The following is a 22,024-nucleotide window of genomic DNA, read 5'->3' on the forward strand; positions in this document are numbered from 1 at the left end:
CCCAGAGCATGGGGTTGCATCCCTGACCATCTTGGCTAATACCCAGTCATGGATCTATCCTCCATGAACTTATCTAATTTTTTTTTTTAACCTAGTTATACTTTTGGCCCTTATAACTCCCCCCCGGTACAGAGTTCCACAGAGATTCCGCATTGTGTGAAAAAAATATTTCTTTTTGTTTGTTTTAAACCTGCTGCCTATTAATTACATTGGGTGACTCCAGGTTTTTGTGTTATGTAAAGGAGTAAACACCACTTTCTTATTCACTTTCTCCACACCATTCATGATTTCATAGACCTCTATCATATGCCCCCTCAGTCATGTCTTTTCTAAGCCATCCAAAGTCTTTTTAATCTCTCCTCATATGGAAGCTGTTCCATACTCCTAATCATTTCTATTGCCCTTCTCTGTACTTCTTCCAAGTGTACTATATCTTTTACGAGATGCGGTGACCAAAAATGCATGCAGTGTTCAAGGTGTAGGCATATCATAGATTTATATAGTGGCATTATGATATTTTCAATCTTATTATCTATTCCTTTCCTAATGGTTTCTAACCCTGTTAGCTCTATTGATGGCTGCTGCACATTGAGCAGACGTTTTCAGAGAACTATCCACAATGACTCCAAGATCTTTTTCATGAGTGGCAACAGGTAATTTAGATACTGTCATTTTGGATTTATAGTTGGGATTATGTTTTGTGATGTGCATTATCAACAGTGAATTTCATTGGTCATTTTCTTGCCCAGTCACCCAGTTTTGTGACTCTTCACAGTCAACTTTGAACTTAATTATTTTGAGTAATTTTACATTGTCTGCAAACTTTGTCACCTCACTGTTCACCCTCTTTTTCCAAATCCTCTATGAAAATGTTGATCACTGGCCCCAGCACAAATCCTTGGGGGACCCTGCTTTTTACCTCTTTTCACTATGAAAACTGACCATTTATTCCTACCATTTGTTTCCTGTCTTTTAACCAGTTACTGATCCATGCAAGGACCTTCCCTCTTATCCCATGGAGGCTTAGTTTCCTTAAGAGTTTTTGATGTGGGACTTTGCCAGAGGCTTTCTGGAAGTCCAAGAACACTATATATACTGATCACCCTTGTCCACATGCTTGACACCCTCAAAGAATTCTAATGGATTGATGAGGCATGATTTCCCTTTACAAAAGCCATGTCAAACAGATATATTGGAGAAGAGTTATCTGTGTCCAATAATTCTGTTCTTTACTATAATTTTAACCAAATTTGCCTGGTACTAAAGCTGGGCTTGTCAGCCTGTAATTGCCAAGATGGCCTCTGGAGCCTTTTAAAAATTGCCGTTACTTTAGCTAGCCTTCAGTCATCTGGTTAAGAGACTGATTTAAGTGGCACGTTTCTTTGCAACCTTAACCTTTAATGTAAATGTGGAAGATGTTACTCTTGGGCCACCAGAACACCAAGTATGCTGCTCTCGCTTTCTCTAGGTTGGTTCTAAGGAAAAAGGAGTCCAAGACCACAACAGGCCAGTGGCCAGAAGAAGCCCATAGACCAGTGTGATATACTAACCAGACACATGACATGGTCCCCTGAAGTGAGTCACCTTTTTCCTAATTTGTTACTGGGTGTGTATGCCCCCCATGATCATTTACACATACCCACACACACTCCTACCCCTAAGCAAGAGCCATGTTAAACTAAAAGCATGTACTGGTTAAAGGACAGGAAACAAATAGGAGGAATAAATGGAATAAATCTGTGCAAAAGGCACCACTAATGATTTTTTAACCCCAATTCTAAGCAAATCCTACCTTCCTTTACCTTGTGTCATCCTGGGTTATCAAGTGCTGGTCTAAACTATTCTCCTAAAAAGGGAGAAATGAGAGTTGCTGACCATTATCAAAGGCAGATACATTAGACAAGGGAGAGATCCAACCATGTAAGTCTCAGTTTCAGACTTTAAGGGCAGAAGAGCATGTAGTCTGACCTCCTGCATATTGCAGGCCATAGAACCTCACCCACCCACACCTGTAACAGACCCCCGGTAACTGGCTGAGTTACTAAAGTCCTCAAATCATCATTTAAAGACTTAAGGTACAGATAATCCACCATCTACACTAATTTTAGTGACCCTGGCCCCATGCTGCAGAGAAGGAGAAAAAACCCCAGGGTCTCTGCCAATCTGACCTGGGGAAAATTCCTTCCCAACTCCAAATATAGCAACCAATGACCCCCGACTTTACAAATTCACTAAAAATTCTGGTTATTGGGCTTGCAATTTCATGCATCACTTCCTTTAATATTCTTGGAAGGAGATTATCCAGACCCCCAAATCTGGTCCCATTAAGTTGTTTCAGCTCATGTGATAATTTCTACTATCCTCATTTTCTTTAGCCATCCTGCCACCATCCCTAAACTGAAATCCAGGTAGATTAGTAAATGGTAACTCTGAAGGAATGTAGATAGTACTACATGGGCTAAGAAGGGAACAATGCCTCCTTAAATTTCTGGGTTTAGTATTTGGAGGAGTCCACCATAATAACCTCCTGACTTGTTTTGATAACTGGCTGGGGTCATTTGATGATTTGATCAATTGGTGATTCCATTCCATATCCTTGTTAATTCATTGATTTACTGATTCAATTCCATTTGATCAACTTTAATTTGATATATTTGACTAATTTTAGTTTAGTAAAAGCTTATGTAATCAGCCTTAGATTGAGAAGTTTAACTGATTTGAAGTTTACTTATTAATTAGTAACAGAACCTATAAAAAGCACAAAACTATTTTTTCTTTCAAATTTATAAACTTAACCTATGGGTGAAGATAATTTAGTAGAGTATTTGATGGCCACTTGGCTCTGTTTCCAAATTAATATCCATGGTTCATCACAGGCTTTAAAAAAAAGAAAAAAAAAAAAAAAAGAAAGACCATATATCCTTCAAAAGTTGCACTCCAGTGGTCTCTGAATGTCTGAAGTCTACAACTGGTCTTTTGACCTGCATTCTCATTAGCAATGGTAAAATGAACAAATAATTACAGCAGTAACATTCAAATTTGAAAATGTTACTTACATATATGATTTAGAGGATACATATTTGGCATTTACACATGGTCAGTGTCTCAAGTTTTGAAACAACTTCTAATTTGCCTCCATGGCAAATATACATTAATGCAGTAGCGAATATGGCAGCTGAATCCAATTATTTTATGACTACATTAAATCCAAGTGATATCTTTTTAATAGCTTGCAAATTTGTGGGGGGTTTTTAATTAAAACTTAAATAGAGCTGGTAGAAGAAACATCTGATATTAAACACACTTTTTGGCTGCCTAATTGAAAAGCTATTTGAGTCATATCCTAAAAAACAAAGGACTCGATCCTTCAATTGGATCTATTTAGGCTCAGGATTTTTATCGGTAAACATTACACATTTTTGTTGGTTGGTATACTAAAAATCAACCAACAAATATTTCCACTGATAATAAGTGAAATTTACAGATAGGCAAAACCAGAAAAAATACTGCTTGAGGACTCAGTTTGTGTTATGGATATTTATTTTGTATACTTGACATGAGATATTGACAATTTGTGTTTTAACTGTTATAAACTTTAATGTCTTGAATCTCAGTGTTTATAGTCCCCCACATAATTTTGTGCAACTGTGAAAATGTAAATAGGTAAAAATCAAACAAGCTTAAAAATAATAAAGCCCTGATATTATGATTTGATATTATCAAAATTATATACAATTAAAAAAATCCAAGCCTAGATATATTTGTGCAGCCATGTTGATTTAAATGGGGCTGTATGTTGTTAATAGAGATAAAACATGGCTCAATTAATTTAATATGGTTGCCCATCTGTATGCTCAATTTCAACTCCATCCAACTAAAAATATAAGGCACTCCAAACAACCTCATGATGAAGTCTAAAGACATATTGCAATACTGTTACAAAAGCCCAGAACTGATGGAATATATTTGTGTACAAAGTATTATCAATAAGGTCTTTGTATTTTGTTATCTTCAGTGCCCTTTGTCTTTTGGCTCCTTTCCATATCTATCTTAGTTTGGTCATCCCATTTTAGTTCACCCTATTAAATGCCATCAACCGAGACTATAATATGTATTTCTCATCTAAATACACTAGTCTTAAAGTATCTTAAACATTTACCTGAAGAATGCTCCCTGAAATTGGCAACATATGAGTTGTGTGGATATTAACCATATAATTATTTGTATTCCATTTACTATTCTTTATATCAACCAACCTTGCAATGCACAAATACACAGTCTCCTAAGTTAAGTTACTTTGGTGTCCTTCAGTTTTCTTGAATCTGAACCTGTTGAGTATGTATGTAGAACAATGGTTTTCAGTCTAGGGTTCGCAGACTGCGTCTAAGATTTCCAAAGGGATCTGCACCTCCGTTTGAAAAGTTTTAGAGGTCCACAGATGAAAAAAGTTGAAAACCACTTATGTACAAGTGAAGAGGTCATAATGTATGTCAGATGACGAGCATTAGATCCAATTACATTGTAACATTAGATATGCAATGTAAATCTGAAAATAAGTGGTTCACAAACAGTATGTACTTGAGCCAATTAAATCTTTGGACTCAGAAGCCATACACTCTTACTCCTACATATTAAAAAACTGTATTCCTATACAAAAGCATCCAGACTCGCAGTGCAAATATTAGGAGGATGTAGCTGACGTTAGCTTTAAGTACTCAAAACCTTAGGAAGAAGTATATACTAATTTAAACATTCAGTTCATCTAACAAAATTACAAATTATAAAAAACAGAAACATGTCTATGGTTCACATTTTACCTTCATCTGATTTGCCATCCAACTGATTAGACTCTTCAGTGCTGGTCTCTGAAGAATGCTGCTCAAAGCTCTTTTTAAGCTGTTGCAAAAACACTTCCATGGATAGGGTAAAATGCAGTTCTTTATTGTTCAGCCAGTGCACTACAAATGGCCCACTTTTCTCTTCATTCTCACTGAGACTCAGAGACGTGATAGAAGGGAGCAGAGGAATGTCTGTAAGGCGAAGAAGTTAATGTGACTTCCAAAAGAGGAAGTGGTACGGTAAAGTGTTCTGCCCCATACCAATGAAAAGAGCAAAAGTTATACAACCAGGTGCAAGCCTAACCCTGCTTCACCTTCAGAGATTCAACTAAGGAAAAAGAGGCAGTAATATTGCCACATGCCCTTTTGAGGAGGTTTATGGCGCCAGAGCCTAACCATAATCCCTTCTTAGCCAACATCAACCAATTATGGGGTTATGCTAGTTGGCTGCAAGCCAGCTTGTGGTCTTGCGCTGCCACAACCATCTCCTCTGGACAGACTTTCTGCTATCCACAGCCCTATGTGTCATGGTTTACATCAGCAGAAGCCATCACAGATCTCTGGTGATTTTAGACCATGGTACATTGTTTTCTGTAGAGTAGGGATTTCACAGATCTTTACCAATCTCCTACTACTTTATACTATCTGCCAGTGCACCACTTTTATACATGCAAACAAACAGAGGCTAGGTCTACACTGATGGCGGCGAAGTCGCCGCCGTCAGATCGACTTATCTGGATTGACTGAGCAGTCAGTGAATACCCGCTCAGTCGATCCAGAAGTCGATGTTATTAATCCACCCCCACAAGTGGCGTAGTGCTGTGTCAACAGGAACATGGTTCCCGTCGGCGCAGTGCAGTGAAGACGGCGCAAGGAAGAGAAGCACAGCAGTCGACGGGAGTTACGCAAGTTCTTTGCATACTTTGCGTAACTCCTGTCGACTGCCGCCGAATCATGGAGGTAAGTTAGACCAAGCCAGAGTAAATGATACAAACAACTTTCAGATGGGTTTATAATTTTGTACCATCTGAAATACAGGATCCAAGAGTGCAGCCACTTGTGACCCAATGAGAATTCTCACATGCCACAACTAGCAGCAGTAGGCTCTTCTCACATACAATCCCCCATACTCTCATTTTATGTGGCAGTACAATGTGCTGAGGCAACTATAAATTCAACATCCCCTGTCAGACAAAACACTTTTGAATTCAAATATGCTCCTTTCTCCACTGAAAGTGGTACTGCTTATATCAATCTGTTCAATCAGATAGTTATCCCAGGAGTACAAAAAATAAATGGAGACTGGAAACGAAGAAATATAGGAAGAGCAAAGGAAAAGGAGGAGTGCACATGGAATAAAATTATGAAAAGAGAAATGTAGAAGCAAACAAGAAATAAGAAAATTCAATCCTTCCAGAATAAGCTTTTCTCTTTAGCTACATAGGGCCAGCTTTCGAGAAGATCAATTTGGCATTAAGACAAGTTACATGGAAGAATTAAGAAAGGAACCTACCAAACTTCACAGGAACAAGGACATGACATGCAAGCTAACTTTTATCGTCAATATACATTCACTCTACTTTCAATTTTTTTTAAAAGCAACCCTTTTCTTCCCCCACCTTCCCAGCCTAAAATGTACAGTAGAACCTCAGAGTTACAAACACCTTGTTTTAACTCTGAAATGTTCATAACTCTGAACAAAACGTTATGGCTGCTCTTTCAAAAGTTTTAAACTGAACAATGACTTAATACACAGCTTTGAAACTTTACTACGTAGAAGAAAATGATGCTTTTAACCATCTTCATTTCAATGAAAAACCAAGTTTCCTTGTCTTGTAAATTATTTTTTTAAACTTGCCCCTCTTTTTTATTTAGTATTTTATGTTTAACACAATACAGTACTGTATTTGCCTTCCCCACCCCATCTCTGATGCTGCCTGATTACATACTTCTGGTTCCTAATGAGGTGTGTGGTTGACTGGTCAGTTTGTAACTCTCGTGCTTGTAATTGAGGTTCTACTGTATTATTAAAAAGTCTGTCAAATGGAGTATTGTTTCTTCTTTCACTCTAGCTTTTATTCTGAATCAGCTGTAATGCTGTTTCTTGTGAGTTCTTACATTTCTGCACTAGGACTTTACTAGTGATAACTAAGGAGCCTTTAAATCTTCCTTGCCTATCTCCCAATTGAATGCTATCATTTCTAGTTTCAGTTCAAGACAAGACTGTTACTTTGTAATCAGAACTTGCTCACAATTACAATTACCCTCCTTTCTGAAGGACTTTCAGATCTCTGAGTGAAGAGGACTATGTAACAGCTAAATATCATTAGTAAGTCTTATGTGGTTTCATGATAAAAATGCTTATACAAGTATACACACTCTATATTACACACAAAAAACTATACTAAAAGAACATTAAAATTGTAATGCCAAGCACTCAGTGAAGATTAGTACCAGAATTAAGGTTTCCTGTGCAACCTTAATTTGGAAACACTGTGTCCATGCATTATGATACTCTAACATTTCTCCCCCCTCCCCCCCCCCCCCCATAGACACCTGCCTCATTCAGTGCACAAGATAGAACTGCTCTGGGATGGTCTTTAATTATGTTACTCATTCTCTGGGTGGCTGATTGAGACATGAGGATCTGATTTGCAGAAGTGCAGAAAACCCACGGCTGATGTCACAGCTATGCTTTGAACATATAAAAGGCCATACAATGCTAAGCACTATAAAAAAGTCAAGTCCTAGGGGTCTCAAAATTGGGCACCCAAAATGAATGGATACTTTCTAACCTTAACCTTGGTGAGTTCCCCAGCTGTAAAATGGAAATAATGTACCGTCACCTCACAGTGCTGTTGTGAAGCACTCCAATAGTATGGCAGTGAGCACCAAAGAAAGCCCAGTAGGAATTGGTAATTCTGTCTTCAGAGCAGGATTTAAACAGCATGCAATGAATAGACATAGGGTCACATATCAAACTATAGCAGAAAACAGAATATTGAATAGCTGCTAATTAAGTCAGTACCATCCATCCTGTGTACTGAATGAAGCAGGGGTCCTGTGTTCAGGTAAATAAAGTCCATCATAGCGCCCTCCCTCCCTCCCCCCCCCCCACACACAGAAGTCTGTATTGTGTTCTTGTATCATAAATCTTAATTGCTCATGATTACCTGTGGCTGGGTTGATACTGGCGGCAATATGAAAGTGACAGAGTGCATTAGCATGCAAAGACGTGTTCCTATGAACTTCATGAGGATCTTGCTGATGTGGTGAATATCCAGTATGTGCTATGAGGGCAAGTGACCTTCTCCTTCCTCGTCGAAAGTGCTTTAGATTTAACTGTATGGAGAATAAGTCATTTTTAATTTGTTTCAAAAGGAAAAAAGGAGGATTTAATTTACAAAAAATATTTTCTAGAGAAGAAAGCATGCAAGAGTCTAACCTAAAGGAGATAGCTTTTACAGTGAAAATGTACACTGGTGAATTTATAAACCATATTGTTTATACTGTATCTTCCATAGAAAAGGGACTACATTTTAAAGGATATTAATGTCTTCAGAATCCTGTAGAACGCCTGTATGTATACAGTGGTGTCTTGGATAGAAGTAGTAATATTTGGAGAGTTTTGTATTTCTGTGTACTGGGCTGTATCCTTACAGCCTGCATGCTCAGACCAAATCAAATGCTACTGTGTTGTGTCCTATAGAATTTTTCAAGTAAAATACAAACTATACACATACAAGTTATTAAAAAAATTCTTTAATTGATTACTATCACCAACTCTGCAGGGCAGGATCAATGAGCTTTTGGGGTCAGAAATAAAGTAATCTCAGACTTTTAAGTCAGAAGGGAACACCATGATCTTCTAGTTAGACCTCCTACACACTGCAGACCACTCTTGTAATAGGCCTAAAAACACTAGCTGAGATACTGAAGTCCTCAAATCTTGACCTGAAGACTTGAAGTTACAGAGAATCCACCATTTATTGTAGCTCAAATCAGCAAGTGACCTGTGCTCCATGCAGCAGAGGAGAGTAAAACAAAAAACGAAAAAAGGGTCTCTGCCAATTTGATCTGGTGGGAAAATTCCTTCCCAACTCCAAATATGACCATCAGTTAGACACTGAGAACATGTGCAAGACCCACCAGCTAAACACCTGGAAAAGAATTCTCTGCAAGTCAGAGGTCTCCCCATCTAGCGTCCCATCTCTGGCCACACGGATGGGCCATGTGCCATTGTAGGCAACCTCATCCTACCACCTTTCCATAAATTTATCAAGCTAAGTCTTGAAGCCAGTTAGGTTTTTTTGCCCCATTACTCCCCTTAGAAGGCAGCTCCAGAACTTCACTCCTCTCATTGTTAAAAATCTTCATCTGTTTTCAAGCCTAAATTTGTTTATGACCAGTTTAAAACCATTTGTTCTTGTGCCAACATTGGCTCTTAACTTGAACAACTTCTTTCCCTCCCTGGTATTTATAGAGAACAATCATATCTCCTCACAGCCCTCTTTCAGTCAAGCTAAACAAGCCAAGCTCCTTAAGTCTCCTCTCATAAAGGAGGTTTCCCCATTCCTTTGATATTCCCAGTTGCCATTTTCTGCACCTGTTTCAGTTTGAATTCATCTTTCTTAAACATGGGAGACCAGAATTGCACACAGCATTCCAGATGAGGTCTCACCAGTGTGTTGTATAATGGTAACAACACTTCCCTATATCTACTGGTAACACCTCACCTGATGTATTCTAAGAGTGCATTAGCCTTTTGTAGCCATTGGCAGCTCATAGTCATCCTGTGATTGACCAACATACCCAGGTCTTTCTCATTGTCATCTTAGAGCAAAAATTCTTGCTGTTAGTTCCTACGTGCACTGTTGCATTTCATCCCATTTCTATTCAACAAGTTTTCAAGGTCATGCCAATCTTCTGGTATGATATTTTGGTCCTCTTCTATATTGGCAATACCTCCCCTCTTTGAGTCATCCTTGAATTTTATTAGCACACTCCCATTTTTTGTGCCAAGGTCATTAATGAAAATGTTAAGGGAGACTGGTCACAAGACCCATCCATGAGTAGTAACCTCCCTCCAGCCTGACAGTTTATCTTTTAGCATTACTGATGGTCTCTATTTTAACTAGTTCCTTACCAACCTTTCAATTCTCATATTAATCCCCAACTCCCCAATTTAACTAATAATTTCCCATGTGGAACTGCATAAAGTGCCTTTCTGAAATCAAAGTAGATTGCATCTATTGGATTTCCTTTATCTGGAAAATCTATTATCTCAAAGGAAGATCAGGTTGGTCTGGCACAATACACCTTTTGTAAAACTGTGTTCTATTTTATCCCAATTAGCATTTATCACTATGCCCTTAACTATACTCTTTCAAAATTTGTTCTAAGTTCTTGCATACAATTGAGGTCAAACTAACAGGCCTGTAGTTTCCTGGATCACTTTCCTCCACCTTTCTTAAATATAGGTGCTATATTCACAATTCTCCAGTCACAGGGTATGAACCCCGAGTTTGCAGATTAGTTAAAAATACTTGCTATTGGGCTTACTAGTTCATGGGCCAGTTCCTTTAATATTCTTGAATGGAGATCATCCAGCATCCCCTACCGTGCCACTGAGTTTGGCTTCCACCTTGGAGGTGGTCATTTCTTCTTCCATATCCTTGTTCTCATTAGCTGAGACAAAGTATTTGCCTAGGTGCTATAATCATTTTCCTTACTTTTCCCTCCCTGAAAAACCTCTAGTAAAGTAAGATTCAAATTTTCTGGAGGGTACATTTTAACTTATATGATATTACTGAAATCAGATGTTTCCTATGTACTAGTCACTTTAGTGTTATGTCACAATTTAATACCCCTTTGGCATGAAAAACTGTACAACCATTGATAAAGTGTAAAGTAACAAAACCTCAGATCTCTGTCAGTTGTGTTCAATAAACCCCGATTTGGTCTACCCTGCCAGGATCTCTCTCTTCTCAGTTTGTCATTCTTGCCCACTCCTAATTCCCTTAGGTTCGGTAGGTTGTTATGCAATAGCCTTTTCTCCCAGTTTTTCCTAATTTTTTTCCTAATGAGAAAACAAAGCCTTGTCTCTTGCACTGCCTTTGACTTAGAACATATGAGTAGAAAGTTTCTCCCATTTCAATGTTTCACTGGTTACGAACACTGGTTGAATAGTTTTTCTTCCCTGGGCTTACACTGTGCTGTCTTCCAGTTTCCAGTTCAACTTTATGGTCTATTCCAGATTTGGTAAAACTGCTGGCTTAGCACATGGTAATGTTTGAGTTAATTTCTTCTCTGTCAGGGGTATACAGATCCTGCAAGTCTTGTCTGCTGGCACTGGCAGGGGACCAACCTCCTAGAGTTTCACTGTAAGATTACTGTTCTACAGAACGTGAATCTTCAAACTTTCCCATTCAGACCATCACTCACACCATTCCCTCTGCCTTATGGTCTTCATCTGGGGGGCATGAAAGCCATCCATCTAATCCCACCATTAGGTTTGTGCAGGAGCTGGCTGTCCTTTTCCACTGGTATCTTCAGGACATTATTTTTACTCAGCACTTTTTGGTCAAAGGGAGGCAGGAAGGCAAGGACCACTCTCCACAAATACCTAAGACCTTACAGGAAGCAGTCTGCCCTAAAGCTCAAGCAGGGAAGCAAGAAATGAAAAATATAACCTTTACCCACAAATACCACCTTTGCTTTAATCAAAGAGGCAAAAAAATATCCACAACTTCTGTAATAACCAGACAACTCATATCACAGGTACTGCAAAGCACCATCCTATCTGGGGTTCCACAGCATCTATACACTAAATATAATGCTGCTCTCTTATCATACACCATGTTCCCCGTGTTACACTAACGATTATGGGGTACTCTACCTCAGTGCTCAGAACATGAGCACTGGAAGATACAAAGAATGAGGGGGAATATTTCAAACCTTTTCCTGCTGCTTAAGGAAGTGCGTGGAGGGGCTACCATTTCACTTTGTACCCCTCCACTTCAAAGATTTATGGATTTAGTGCAACAATAGCCTTTATCTTCCCAATCATACATCCTGGTGTCATCTCATGACCTCACGGAGAGGGTTCTGGCCTTAGGACAAAAGGGGAAGTGAAACTCTCAAGCCACTGTCGTCCCCTTTGCCCTAAGATGTCCAAGTCTTGAGGGCTGTTGTGCAAGGAATTGTGACCCGGGATGACATGTTCTAGTACAATTGACACACAGATTTCAAGAGAACTCAAATTGCTTCTGTATTTTACAAGATATTGTCTCTCCATTTATGTGACTAATACCCTCAGATACCAAACTTTATCTACAACTATTGGATTTTTCTTTAAATAACTCATTTTCAAAGCTAACATGCATATTGGAAGGCATGTTAGCTGAAACAATTAGCTTTTAAGAGAATACTGCAGAATGTTCAAGGAAGTAAGTTTTATTTCATTTTAAACATTCACATCAGAAACTTAACCCTAAAAATTACACTCATCCAGTTAAGCAACAAACATATGACTCAAAGTATACTCAAAACTGTTTTTTAAACACTATTTCCAAACACATTGTAAAACATGAATTATTCACAGAATTTACTCAAATAATTTTTAAATATGAAAAATGTGGTTTTCAAACAGACTAGTACTGTCCCACAGTTCTCACCTCTAATGCATTTTGCATTCGTTCCTTACTAGAAGCATTTCTTTTGAAGTTATTGGTTAAGTTCACTGGTTCAGTCCAATGGTTGTATCCACCAGCGCACGATAAACTATCATTGGGTAACAGAGTCTCTGCCCAGAGACGGCATACATTATCCTTGCAGCAAGTCAGCAGTACATTGCATACAGCACTACTGAAAGAAAGTTTCAGGTAGGTTGAAGAAGCTAGTTATATTCTGAGCATCAAAATACCCACATAAAACAATGAAAGATAAGAACTTAACTATACATTTCCAAAGTTATGCATGACACTATGACTTAGGTAGCATATAAAAAATTACAAAATACAAAATGTAGTTCTTTAATTAACCTGATAAATACTCTCAGAAAACAGATGAAACTTTAGAACCTGAAATGGACATAACTTCTATATTTAAAATAGTTGTGCTAAGTGAACAGTCATGAATACAGCACTGATATGTACTTAACACCTCCTGAAACTTGCATTTTGTAAGTGTGCAATATTTATTTTTAGTTCCAACATACAGAATTGGCCATTTGGATGGAAAAAGGGAACTGTATATTGATAGCCAGTGTTTTATAAGGTTTTGTGCCTCAAAGCATTCTACAAGTATTAACAAATAACCGTCAGCATTCCCTTGTAAACTAGGTATCCTCATTAAGTTTGTGCAAAGATATGGCCAAAGCCATACAGCATAATTATAGAATGGACAGGACCGTAATAAGTTATTTGTGTCCAGTTCCATTATTTGCTTTAGAATAGTGTCAAGAAATCCCAATGAAGATCAGAATTATTTTGTGCTAGGCACTGTAAAAATCTACATAAATGCTGAAGTTCTCTTCCCAGACAAGCTTACAATTTAATTTAAAGACAAGACACTACAAGGGATGTAACAAATAATACAGGAACATATCGTAGTTATATATCTAGTCTATAGGCATAATTTGGTGATTCCAACTTAAAGTCGCTAGAAAAATAAGATGTTAAATTGCATGCATGCACACTCCCACTCCCCTTTTATCAGATGGCAATTTCCTTTAGGCATGATAGTAAAGGTGAGTTTTGAGGATCAATTTGATGACTGCCAAGGAAGTAGCTTTATGGAGGACATTCAATATATAAAAGGTGGCACATTATGTATGTGGAATTCAAGTGGGCAGTCAAGATTGGCATTCATGGAGCAGAGGAAGTGAAGGGCAACATAATATACAGAGTAAGGGGAGCAGAGTTGTGAAGGGCCTCAGATTGTTGCAGTTGCACTCGCTGATAACTGACCTAAAAAGAGGGGATTCAGAGAAAGCCAATTAGTAGAGGACAGCAAAGATTGTTAATTTGATAAATGCTTTGTATGACAAGTCTGTGTGCTGTATCAGAACACAGAGTGGAGACACAGAATGGTGTAAGATTGTTCCTGACCTAAGATGAGGCTAAATATTATCCCTGCATCTTTTCAGCATTGTCATAGACTTTGTGATAAGGACAGCAATATCTACTGCTGAAGACACTAGTATTGTTTAGGCAAGAGAAGCTGCAAGACTTAATTTTGCAGAGGATATAATCATTCTGGAGACCAGCTTGAATGGAATGAAAAGACTAACAGCATAAAAGCAGAAGCTGCTAAAATGGGACTTCACATCAATAGGCAGGATACCAAGACTATAGTGATAGAACAAAATGATGTCAATGCTGGTGGTGCAGAAGAGTACAAAAGAACGGACTTTGTTTATCTTGGAAGTACAGTATTTGCTAATAGCCAGCTCACTAAAGAAGTGAAGGCAAGAATCCACAAAGCCCACGGATCATTTTCGCATTTGCCAAATATCAAGAAGAGTAAGAAGATAAATCTACATACTAAAGTGAGATTATACATCTTGGAAACATGTTAGATGGTAAAAGTATACAACAGGAAGCTGAAAGCATTCCACCAGTGTTGTTTAAAAAGCATCTCAGGAATTCATTGGAGAGATTATGGAACCAAGGGGGAAATGCTGCTCTGCACTGGTCAGTAATCTGCTGACTCAGTAATTAGACATACCAATGGTACTTTGGCCACATCATTAGGCTACCACATGATGGCACAAGCACAAAGTGTACCTTAGATTGGATTCCACCTGCAGGACAAAATTACATATTGCAAAATGATGAAAAAGGGTGATCACAGATTCCAAAGTCAGAAGGGACCATTATGATCATGTAGTCTGATCTCCTGCACAACACAGGCCACAAGACCTCTCTCAAATTATTCCTAGAGCGTATCTTTTAGAAAAGCTATCCGCTCTTGACAGTGATGAAGAATCCACCATGACCCTTAGTAAATTGTTCGAGTGGTTAATTACTCTCACCATTAAAAATGTACACCTTATTTCCAGTCTGAATTTGTCTACTTTCCAACTTCCAACAATTGCATTGTTATATCTTTCTTTGCTAAAAAGAGACCATTATTAAATATTTGTTCCCTATGTAGATACTTAGACTGTAATCAAGCCACCCCCTCACCTTCTCTTCATTGAGCTCCTTCAGTCTAACACTTTAATAATATTCATGGCTCTTCTCTGCACCCTCTCCAATTTATCAACGTCCTTCTTCACTTGTGGACACCAGACCTGGACACAATACTCCAGTAGCAATCACATGTGTGATCACTATAGATATAAAATAACCTCTACTCCTAGGTGAAAGAGTCCCCTGCTTTAAGCATCCCAAGATCACATTAGCTCTTTCAGCCATAGCATCACACTGGGAGCTCATGTTCAGCTGATTATCCACCACAATTCTCAATTCTTTTTCTGAATCACTCCTTCTCAGGATAGGGTCTCCCATCCTGTAAATATGGCCTACATTCTTTGCTCCTAGATGTATACATTTACATTTAGTTGTATTAAAGTGCATGTTTGCTTGTGCCCAGTTTACCAAGCAATCCAGATCACTGACTCAGTGACCTGTCCTCTTCACTATTTACCATTCCCCTAATTATTTTATCATCTTTAAACTTTTTCAGTGATGATTTTGTGTTTTCTTCCAAGTCATTGATAAAATTGTTAAATGGCATAGGGCCAAGAACTGTTCCCTGTAGGATCCTACTGCAAACACCTGCTCAATGACAATTCCCCATTTAGTTACATTTTCAGACCTATCCATTAGCCAATCAATTTAATATGTTCCATGTTAGTTTTTATATTGTTCTAGTTTTTTTTTAAATCAAACTGTTGTGTGGTATCAAGTCAAATGCCAAGTCTAATTATATATGTCAACACTACCAAACTTGTGATCTTATCAAAGTAAGATATCAAGTTTGACAGGATCTATTTTTTTTATAAACCCATGGTGATTTGCATTAATTACATTACCCTCCTTTAGTTCCTAAATTGGGATATGATTTTGTATGCATCTGGATGAAAAGATGGAATTCATGTCCAGAGCTAAATACAAAACCTCTCTCTCGTCACTCAAAGCTTTCCCATCCTCACATCTTTAAAAAAAAAAAAAAAAGAAGCCTGAATTTCACTAGCAGAGTAATAGGAAATAACTGTTTTTACTCATAGGAAGTGCTCAGACTGTGGTGAAGAAGGCATACAAGAACCTCGACAGAATATATAAAGGTGAGCTGTATAGTACAGTGCATGGTAAATACTGAAGTAGCAGGGCAACCGCAATGTAGTATTGTTAAATTAGCAGAGTAGGAAATTGGACTTTCAAGGTTGCCAGGGAAGAACAGCTAAGGTGGTTTTAAAAAAAGAAGCCTACTACAAACTTTGGAAAGAAAGTTTATCAAGTAACGTGTAACAACTTAACAACTTGCAAGTCTCAAGAAGTTAAGCTACTCACCGTGGCATGTATTTGCTTGTCTTCCTCCATGAAAATCCATTTACAGATCGAGGATGGGCTAAGTAAACAAATGAAAAATCAACATCTTGTGCTTGTTTTTGTGGACTTGAACTTTGAGGTGTTACTGCTGATCGCCAGCTATCGGTATTATACCATACTTTTACGAGACAGTCGTCCTGAGCAGAAAGAAGGAAAACAAAAGGAAGTTTATAAAAAGTTTACCTAGTGGAAATTCCAGAGTGAATAAAAGGCTTTTTAATTTAAAAAAAAAAAAAAAAATTGAAACATTTAGATTAAATACCCTTAAACCTATTTAAATTAAATTTTAAAATGACAACTTATTAAAATAATTTGAATTAAATAAAAAATAATATTCAAGCAGTATGTTTGCTGCTTAAGTTTTAAAGGAAGTCCAACCACTGAACTGGTGGAAGTCACTGGCTAAGCACCTGGAACCAGACTTTGTTGAAGTGCTAAACCAGCTTTTGACAGCAGTAATGTCTTATGCAGGTACAGAAAGTATTTTCTTCCTTTCAGTTTATTCCACTAGTTTAGTTCAACTACTTGTTCATAAAAAAGTTGAGACACAATTGGGGAGTTGAAAAAACAGAAAAGCTTGTTTTTCTTTTTCAATCTACAAATAAAAATGAAAGGTGAGGATAAGATCTCCAAGTTCTAAAATCTAAAGGACATTGTAACCAGTTCAATTCACTGACAGACAGTGCTTCTACTTTCTTCTGTTTATTAAATCGGCTTCAAATGTATAACATTTTGATAACTTTTTCCCTTATGTACCCAGAACATTTGCAGTTTTTTTAACTAATAAACAAAGGTTTTAAAACGATATTTTGTGCATTTTTAACAGTATTCCAAATTTCCATTCAAATGCAGCCTGACACTAATTACAATTAAAAAAATAATCTAGTAAATGAGTGCATCATTCACCATTTTCTAACGCAATAAATATTAAAAGAGTCTAAATAAATGTATATTAAGCAACATAATTGTTTAAATAAATGTGTATAGATATAGCATATTCTCCTAGTTATCAAAGAAGTACTCAGTTATACCAACCACTGAAAGTCAACATTGTTAAGAAATAAAAAGTTCAAATGTAAAACAAGATTAAAAATGTATTTTAAATTAGTATTTCTTGCTCCCTGATTCAAATCACTGATTTACATCAGCACACTTGGGAAAATTTCAGTTGAAAATTTTCAATTAGTTCCCACAGGTTCTAGATGGCACTGAGCTGATGCACTTGAAAGCTTTTGAGTATCACCTAACAAGGCTTTTTACATAGAGTATCATTTGCCTGGTGGCAGTGAATTCAAGCCACTCGGTAAGTTTCAGGCCTTCTTCGTCTGTCCAATATAAAAAGCTTTTCAAGACCAAAGGATGCTATAGATATCCTAGATTCTTTCCTAGATGGTGACAGAATTCCCTTTTAGGGCTAGTCTATATTGAAAGCACTACATTGGCACTGCTGCACCAATGCGCTGCTGTAGCACGTCTGGTCAAGATGCTCTATGCCAATGGGAGAGAGCTCTTCCATTGGCATATTTCCACCTCTGCCAGAAGCAGTAGCTATGTCAGCAGCGGCAGCTCTTTTGTTGACAGAGTTATCCATACCAGCACTTAGGTCAGTGTAATTTAGGTTGCTCAAAGGGGTGGTTTATTCACACTCCTCAGCAATATAAGGTATATCAAACTAAGTGGTAGTGTAGACCTGGCCTTAGTCAGTCGTGCTAGTGTGAAATCCCCACCTCCTCTTGCTTCTCTGAGCCTCTTAACAGCAGGGAGTTCTTGGAGGAGCTACTAGAGATATTCTGTCATGGTTTCAACTGGTGAAATTCCATCGAGTTCAGCGGAATTAATTCTGACTTACACCTGGTAAATAGAAGGAGAATCCAGGCCACTGACTTGAGAAAACGATAAACTCCTATGACCTTCAGAATAAACAAGAGGTTTAGGCATATCTACTGTCCAGTTCTTCCAAACTGTCTCTAACTTTGCTCATAGAACAGGCAAAACCCTAGACATCATCTTCACCATAGTCACAAACAAAGGGCTCAAGAATTGTACCATATTTTAGTCAGACAACCTCTTCCAGACTTCAGGGCCTGGTTAATCTTGGGAACATCCCAATGAAAAAAAAAACTTCAAAGCCAAAACATCAATGTTCAAGGTATCTAACAAGTCCACTATGAACCCACGGACACAGTGGCACTGAACTCCTCCCTCCCCATCAATCACTTATTCTCAGACCATCTATGAAAGAAAAGCCAAAGCAAGAGAAAGGAAATGCTGATGGTGAAAAACCTCAAGAGACTTAAACAAAGCTAGAGTACAAGGACCATTATGTCCATGAAAGACAAGATCCTTCTCCTCTGTTTTAACAGTCACAGTCTCATTCAGCAGAACTATCCCAGATCTGGAGCCACATTATTTCAGTGACTGAGTAGCAGCATTTTTATCAGCTTACTTCACAGAAAAAGTGTCCAAAACAACAGCTATTTTGAACACCAGAAATATAAGGCAAAGGGCAATTAATGACACGACAAGCTACTCAGAATTAAGCTCACAGTGTAGGGGCGACACGTACCTCTGGAACCTATGCCCCCAAAGGCACATTTCATCTTATGCATAGGAACACAAAGACATTTAACATTATGGATTACTCTAAAACAAATTAAGGTCACTTTCACATTCAGTTTTTGGATTATTAATAAGCAATTCTTTAAGGATTCAGCAGCCAATTAAGTATTTTTTGCACATTAGGCATGCCTCTCATCAAATAACTTCTCTGATCAGCATCTTGTATGAAAAAAAGGAATCAAACAATTCTGTGATGACCCCTTTCTCCAGCTTGGGATCTTCTCCAAAGTAACTGTGCCAGAGATAAATAAATATAAAAAGATTAAGATGTAAACAATTCTGCCTTTACATATGGAACTTTACATATGGAATATTAAATTATTCTCATCATACTTCTTTAATTATGACAAACTGGCATTTTCCCCATTAGTTCTTTGAATCTGCAATGTGACATTACACACCAATTTCCTTCAGTAGCAATTTGTATATTAAAAAGCTTTTGTCCCAGTGAATCAACTACGTCATAAGGATTGCAACATGCCTTAAGGAACTATTTGTAGCTGTGTGCCAGGACGGACTAGGCCCAGAGGCCCCCTGCTGGAGGCGTCAGGGTCCTGCCATATCCATCCCAGGAAAAGAGTAGGAGGTACATCCTCCAAGCAGCCTACAGAGGCTTCAGAAAAGCAATTAGGCAAGGCAGCAAGGAGCTAGCCAATCAGAGGATTGCAAGCTAGCATGAAAAGAGCTGCACTGCAGACCAGAGGGAGTTGCTGATTGGAGCTCCGGAGTCGAGACAATGCTCCTAGCAGGCTGAACAGACTGCAGAACCACAGACAAAGCAGTTACTGGCAGAGACCAGGAGAGCAACAGGGAGCTCTTGGCTGGCTGCTGGGACTTTCTATATGCCCTATGGCAGTGGTGCACAAACTTTTCATGTCGCTCCCCAATCTTATCAGTAATGGAATCTGTCCGCTGCCCCATCCCCCCGTTAATACACAGTTGGCTCAGCAGAGAGGCTTGGGCTGAAGGCAGAGGTAGAGGCTGAACTGGGGGGTGGGGAAGGAGCTGGGGCTGGAGCTGGCCTAGAAGCAAAGAGGAAATAAGAGCAGAGCTGTGGCCCGGGACAGGGCTGGGGGAACGCTTACTCCTCACCCCTCGTTGGGGCTGGCCTAGGCCCCACGGCACCCACATGAAAGTTCCTCCATACCCCTAGGGCACATGGCAGTTATTCCTAGGGACCCTGGGCTTGGATCTGGAGTAGAGGGTGGGCTTGAACCCCCCCCCCCCCCCCCGCCAATAGGGCAGTGGGGAAGTAATCTAAAAATGGACAGGGACAAACCCTCAGAAAAAGATCTCAACTATTAAGAGGCCCAGCTGAAGAGCTGCAGCCAGAACAGACCAGCATGGGGGAAGAGTCTCTAGGGAGGAAGCCCTCAGGACATAGCCCTTTACCAGGGCCAGGAGTGCTTAAAGACTTTGTTGGAAGGGGTCTGTGAGTTGCGTTCCAAAACCAACTGTGTGAGACTCAGCTGGAGGGCTCAATCATTAGAAACTGCCAGAAAAGGTCACCACAGACAGAGAGGTGCAGACGCACACCCAGCCAGGGGGCACTCACAAGTGGTGGGTGCCACACAGTTATAAACTGTAAAAATGCCTGCATATTATACAAGAATATACTACAAATGTCACACTTTGGTAATCGCAGTAATTTATGTGACAACTGTATTACTGTGACGTCAAGTAAACTGAGTGAATTTACTACCAACAGCAAGCAATTTTACTGGCTACCAAACATTTAAAAGTTACCCTAAGGTTTTTTCTTTTTAGTGACCCTGGGAATTGGTGTAATGTATCTTGAAGTTTTAAGAACACTGACAACAACTACAATTATTTGGAGTGTGCTCATCAGCAAGTTATCCCAAACAAGATTGGAATCTTATTTTTTTCAACCAGTACAGGCCTGTATGCAAATGGGAGGGGGAAGAAAAACAGGAAAAAAAACACTTATCTTTGGAGTCTGACCAAAACCTTACCCCCCCCCCAAAGGTGAACAAAAGATAAAAAGCTCACTCTCCTTCCTTCCCAGCTCAAGAGCTCTGTGTAGCTCTAAAGCTTGTACCTTCCACCAATAGAAGCTGGTCCAATAAAAGATATTACCTCATTGATCTTGCCTCTCTCAAAAGGTAAACAAAGCATTTATATGCGTCGTCCCTTCCTGCTGGATGAAGTAATCATATTTCACTAACACTTTGTTCAAATATGTTGTAAATAGATTCCTATGGCATGCCCCCGCCCCCAAAAGAACTACTCGCTGATCTAGTGACCATTTGCAAGAATTCATTATCCATTAGTTTATAGCCCATATGCTGCAGTGTTTTCCTTTCCTAAAGAGGAACTGGCCTTGCAGGACACTACTTCAGGGCAGATTGATTTAAATCAAGATTATTTAAGTCACCAAGTGGAAAGCCTTGATTTAAGTATTTGATTTTAATGGTTTTTTTCCATTTGTACTTCAGTTATTTTTGAAAGAAAGGTGCACTCATTGGCACAAATAACCATTAAAACATACTTATTTATAAGTAAATAGGACATTTACACTAGATTTGTTACTTTTTTTTATATCTAGAAAGGCACACTATAACTATATACTTTTGTTTAAATAATAATATAGTTTAATATTTTCAGATTCTTATACATTTTTGCATTTTAGTAAATGATGAATGATATATTACTCATTTACTAGATAATCAACTCTTTGCTCATGATTTGTGTTAAACTTAATTAGATCGGTAACTTGAATTTAATTAAACACAAGACAAGACAGCATATAAAATTATTAAACAAAACAACCTTAAATATTTGATACATAAGTTTCTTATAAAAGATGTTTTACATTTACAACTAAATCACCTCAAACAGAGGGATTAACGGCAGTCAGTGAATTAAACTCATTATTTCAGGTCAGCCCAGGAAATTAAGTTCCTACTTGCCTAAATCTCTTGAAGACCAGCCTCTTAATTTACTTTGCCAGTCTCTTACACCCAGTAACACAGTACCTGGGTCCCCCAC

General features: G+C 38.4%; 1 protein-coding gene across 4 annotated transcripts in view; it reads right to left on the reverse strand.

Moving 5' to 3' along the window:
• DMXL1 (Dmx like 1) overlaps nt 1-22,024 on the reverse strand; it is a 139,505-nt gene that overhangs the window by 78,998 nt on the left and 38,483 nt on the right. For 3 of the 4 annotated variants that reach the window (XM_067569034.1, XM_067569035.1, XM_067569032.1), the window contains exons 7-10: nt 16,358-16,533; nt 12,515-12,704; nt 8,012-8,180; nt 4,818-5,030 (exon numbers count right to left, since the gene is read on the reverse strand). In XM_067569034.1, coding sequence (XP_067425135.1) covers nt 4,818-5,030; nt 8,012-8,180; nt 12,515-12,704; nt 16,358-16,533 — 748 coding nt within the window. The remainder of the gene's footprint in view (nt 1-4,817; nt 5,031-8,011; nt 8,181-12,514; nt 12,705-16,357; nt 16,534-22,024) is intronic. The other variant, XM_067569033.1, reaches the window with a different exon arrangement.

Source organism: Emydura macquarii, unplaced genomic scaffold, assembly GCF_026122565.2.
Source record: "Emydura macquarii macquarii isolate MOO-44397 ecotype Brisbane River unplaced genomic scaffold, CSIRO-AGI_Emac_v2 contig_2897, whole genome shotgun sequence".
NCBI classification, from domain to species: Eukaryota; Metazoa; Chordata; order Testudines; family Chelidae; genus Emydura; species Emydura macquarii.